This window comes from Coenobita brevimanus, chromosome 97, assembly GCF_032717465.1.
Source record: "Coenobita brevimanus isolate Jiangsu-jjx chromosome 97, ASM3271746v2, whole genome shotgun sequence".
Classification (NCBI taxonomy): Eukaryota; Metazoa; Arthropoda; class Malacostraca; order Decapoda; family Coenobitidae; genus Coenobita; species Coenobita brevimanus.
The window spans coordinates 53237151-53241688 of NC_137050.1; the positions used below are offsets into that span (position 1 = coordinate 53237151).

The 4538-nt window shown below is 52.5% G+C and overlaps 1 protein-coding gene across 1 annotated transcript; it reads right to left on the reverse strand.

Annotated features, from left to right (window-relative positions):
• Nucleotides 1–2040: 2040 nt before the first annotated feature.
• Nucleotides 2041–4035, reverse strand: LOC145413700 (uncharacterized). Its single transcript, XM_080283355.1, has one exon. It carries the CDS (start codon nt 4033–4035, stop codon nt 2041–2043), a length of 1995 nt encoding a protein of 664 aa, XP_080139481.1.
• Nucleotides 4036–4538: the final 503 nt, after the last annotated feature.

Below are 4538 nucleotides of genomic sequence, written 5' to 3' on the forward strand. Positions count from 1 at the left end.
GGAGATGGGGATCAGAATGAAATATAATTGCCTCCACGTAAAGCACACACACACACACACACACACACACAAAGTATTGTGGTTGCAGGCCGTTGCTCAAAATACCATAAAAAATTGAGAAACGACTTCCTCTTGAGAGAGAGAGAGAGAGAGAGAGAGAAATTTAGGAGAGGTCCCCATTCCAAGACGGAAGAGAGGTTTAAATAGTGGAAAGGGAAAGAAAGTATGGCAAAAAGGAAAGCAGGAAAGAAGCAAAGAACACGCAAGAGTGGGGAAGAGAGACGAGCCAAGAAAAGAAGGGAGAGGAGGAAGGAAGTAGGAAGGAAAGAAGATAAACGGAGGACGGATTTTGTTTTGTTTGTGGGATATTCTCCCCACAGCATGGTGGGGAACGGGCAAACAAAGAGCCCGTCAGGCGAAAATGCGGAAACAAGCTCCTATTAAGGAGCATAGCAGGGACGAAGACTTGCAGACAGGGCAAGGGCGGCAGAGGAAGGGAACGAGGCGATGGCGGTGGTGGAACAGCCCGATGATCAACAAGGCGAGGGGGAGAGCGCGATAGACAGCACGGCGCCGATGGAAGGGGCGCCGGCATGCTCAGGTGGTAGCCCCAAACGACTCGGTGATGGTTCGCGGCCGGCTGCTCTGATGTTAACAGAGAGCAGAGAGGGACGAGAGAGCGATGGACAAAACGGCGCCGATGGTAAGGGCGCCGAAGCTCAGGTGGAAGTCCCGAACTCTGCCCTCAACCCCCATCTGACCCGCTCCAGCTCTCCACAGCAGCAGGTGGAAGCATAAAGGGAAGGCCCAGTCCGGTGGTCACGAAGGGCACAACCCCGGTCAAGGTAGAGGCGGAGGAATGGCGGTCGGCCATGGAAAGGGCGGACGGCCTACATCTCCTGGTGGGCTGACCAGGGCACTCCCGAAGGTGGAAGGGACAGGCCTAACCCTCAGCTGAAACGGCTGCTGTGGAGAGCTGGTCCCGCCGGGAACAGCGGTGGAGGTGTTGCCTCGGCGAGAGGTGGACTGCGAGTGGGAGGACGGAGGAGGGAAGAAGAAAGTTAGAGGAGGAGAACGAGGAAAGGGGAAGGGGGGAGGAAAGGAAGGAGGCAGACCTTGAACAGAGACAGCCTCCAGCAGGAAATAAAACAAAAAACAAAAAAACAAAATAAAGACAAAAGGAGATACGATGTGAATTGTGGGGGGATGAGGCGCAAGATGATAGGAGAGAGGAAACGAAGGACACGGATCAGAGAAAATATCGAGAGATTTATAAGGTGAAGGAGCGTCAGGGAGACTGACGGGTTGTCAACTGAGGATGATGATGGAAGATGGGAAGATCAGTAGAAAGGAACTGAAGCAGAGAGAGAGAGAGAGAGAGAGAGAGACGGTGCAAAGAATGGTGATAAATGGAAGGAGATGCGGTAAATGAAAAGGGTAAAAGCAGCAATGGAATAACACCATAACAGCGGTAAGGGGAGACAAGCAGCCAGAAACTGGCATGGGCTGTTCCGTGCATCTCACACCCTCCCCCCCCCCACCATCACCAGCCTAAGGTTACCTTACTTTTTTTTAATAATACTAAGACGTAGAACTATTACGTACTCAAACATGCATTTAACAAATGCAGATCAGTATTAAACATACCTAAACATCCTGTCCTTTCGGCATACATGAATATCGCGCTACATAATCACGCTCAATTCCATAATTCCTAGTGACGTCCTAAGCACTTCCACATCAATATTTTGCATAATCATACATACCTCCAAACACCACCATCCTTGTAACGCTCTGTCCGAACACCATCTTGCGTTATATAAGCAAAACACGGCATATTTGTAGCCAGATAATCACTGGTGCCGCGACAGTATCAGTATATCACACGCGCGCAACAACCTCCAACCTCACTAGACAAGAGGTGACTGATCAAAGCCCGACGGATTACGGGGTTTGTGTGTGTGTGATATTCGCCCCGGCGTACCGGGGCACGGGCAAACCTGTGAGCCCGTTCAGTGGAGTGCCGTCTGCACTATCTAGTTATCGAGGGGGTGGGTATTTCTCTAAGACAGTGAGTAGTAGTTGAAGGTTGGTGTTTTTAATAACTGTAGGGGCATCCACCTCGTCAACATGTGACCAGGTGAAGCCCCCGTTAAGGCTGGCTCGTAAAGGGTGAGTGGCGGGGCAGCGTAGGATGAAGTGATGGAGTGGGGATTCTTCCATTTCCTGGCAGTGCTGACAGGGGTCTGGTTGGAGATTCTTGATTTGTTTGTAGCATAGGAAGCCTAGCCGCAAGCGACGTAGTTGTATAAGAACATGGTTAGGTGTATGTGGCAGTGGTGGTAGTGGCTCACAGCCTGTGGCCCTGCCATACCACGTCGCTGAACGGGAGGCTTCTGCAGTTAAAATTTGATGTTCCTCTTTATTCCACCCTGAAATTGTTTTAGCAACTGGTGCCAGGATTTTGATGGCATTGTCTCGGAGAAAGAAGGTGATGGTGGGGAGGGAGCAGGCGGCCTTCGCTGCTTGATCGGCGAGTTCGTTGCCTAGCAACCCCACATGCCCGGGAACCCAGTGTAGGGTGACACTACCCCCGCGAGTGTTGAATTTCTCCGCGTGAAAGAAAACAGATGATATTAAAAAGGGGTTCTCATCTATATTGTATGAATAGATTGCTCGTATCGCTGAAAGTGAATCAGAATGCACGGCTATATTTCTGTGTGCATGTTGACATGCGTGCTTAAGTGCCCCAAGGATAGCTGTGAGCTCCGTTTGGAACACTGATGCGCCCTGAGTGATTCGCCACGACACCACCTCTTCACCGCAGACGAAGGCTGCTCCTGCAGCGACAGAGCCGTCGGTGTAGTAGTCTGCAGACGACGAGCGCCGCAGAGCCACTACCCGAGCTAAGGCGTTTTGCCGAAGGAGGGCAGGGACGGTATTACGCGCCCTCCCCTCCCCCGGAAAAACAAACCTGAATGGTGGTGTTGCCCATGAAGGTGGGTCAGTGTAACCATCACAAGGCACATCAGGCTCCTTGCAAATGTTTGCTGCAGCATTTAGCTCGTGCAGCACAGCTACAAGCCCACGGGCCCAGTCCCTGCTAGGTGCAAAGTCAGGTGGTCGTGACAACAATCTTTTTAGCAGGGTTGAGACAGCGAGCTTGGGTCTGCACTGCACCAGCTTCAGTACTACAGCAGTAGCACGGAGGGCGATTCTTCCACGTAACGAGGGAAGACCGCCTTCCAATCGGAGGTTCACAAGACGTGTCCACATGGGTGCACGGAGAATAATGCAGAGTGCGTTATTCTGGATCACTTCCAGTGATGCGAGCACAGGTGGGGCTAAGTTAATCAGACAAATAGCGCTGTAGTCGATAAGCAACCGCATGGCTTGCACATAGAAGATGCGGAGGACCTTGTACGTGGCCCCCAGCCCCTTCCGAGAAAGAAATCTCAGTGCTGCCATATGCGCAGTCGCTTTCTCCTTCAGGTATTTGACATGAGCTGTGAACTTTAGCCCCACGTCCATCCATACTCCTAGGTATTCATAGGTGGTCACACAAGGTAATGCGTGTCCTCCAAGCAGCAATGGGTGCGGCGATGGGCTGAGGCCAAAGGGCATATAGCGAGTCTTCGCCATATTCACCTTCAACCCCAGCTCCATCGCCTTACCATGCAGTCTAAAGAGGGCCTCATTAGCTTGTGTGTAGCAGGCTCTGCTTGAAAAAACTAGAATTAGGTCGTCTGCATATGTCAGGAGCGTGACTCCCCGACCATAGTTGACATGAAGCAGCCCCTCCACCAAGATGTTAAACAGGGTGGGGCTAATGACACTGCCCTGAGGCATGCCATTTTCATGCTGACACGACGGGGAGACACTCCCCTGGAAGCGGACGCTAGCAGTTCTGTCAAGGAAGAAATCCTGAATCCAGCGTAAGAGTCTCCCTCCCACTCCTCGAGCTGCGAGAGTGCTCAGAATAACGGTGGAATTAGCGAGCTCGAATGCTTTCTCTAAATCGATGAAAACTGCCATACCCACTCCACCCCGAAGCTCCCCGAGGAACGACGCTAGACAGTGTGCAGTACTGCGGCCGTGATGGTATGCATTAATCCTCGGATGGAGAGGACCCAGTCGCCATGAGAGCCGCGCCCGCACCACCCTCTCAGCTGTTTTGCCAATACAGCTGAGCAGTGAGATGGGGCGCGTGGCGCCTGGTTCACTCGGCTTCGGGATGAGGTGAATTATCGCGGTCTTCCATGATTTAGGTAGTTTACCTTCCGACCATGACAAGTTGAGCAATCGCAGCTGCCATTGCCTCCCGCAATCTCCTGAGTGTGCTAATATCAACTATGTGAGACCGTCAAGCCCCGGGGCAGTGTCAGCCCTGCGCCGCAAAGCTGCCAGTAGCTTGACGTCCATGATGGGGCAGTCTGCCGCATCAGGGCGATTGCAAGCTGCCTGGATGGCCGCAGCACGAGAGTCTGACAGTTGCACCAGTCGGGCTGTGACATCTCTGGGTAGATTGCGGGAGGCCG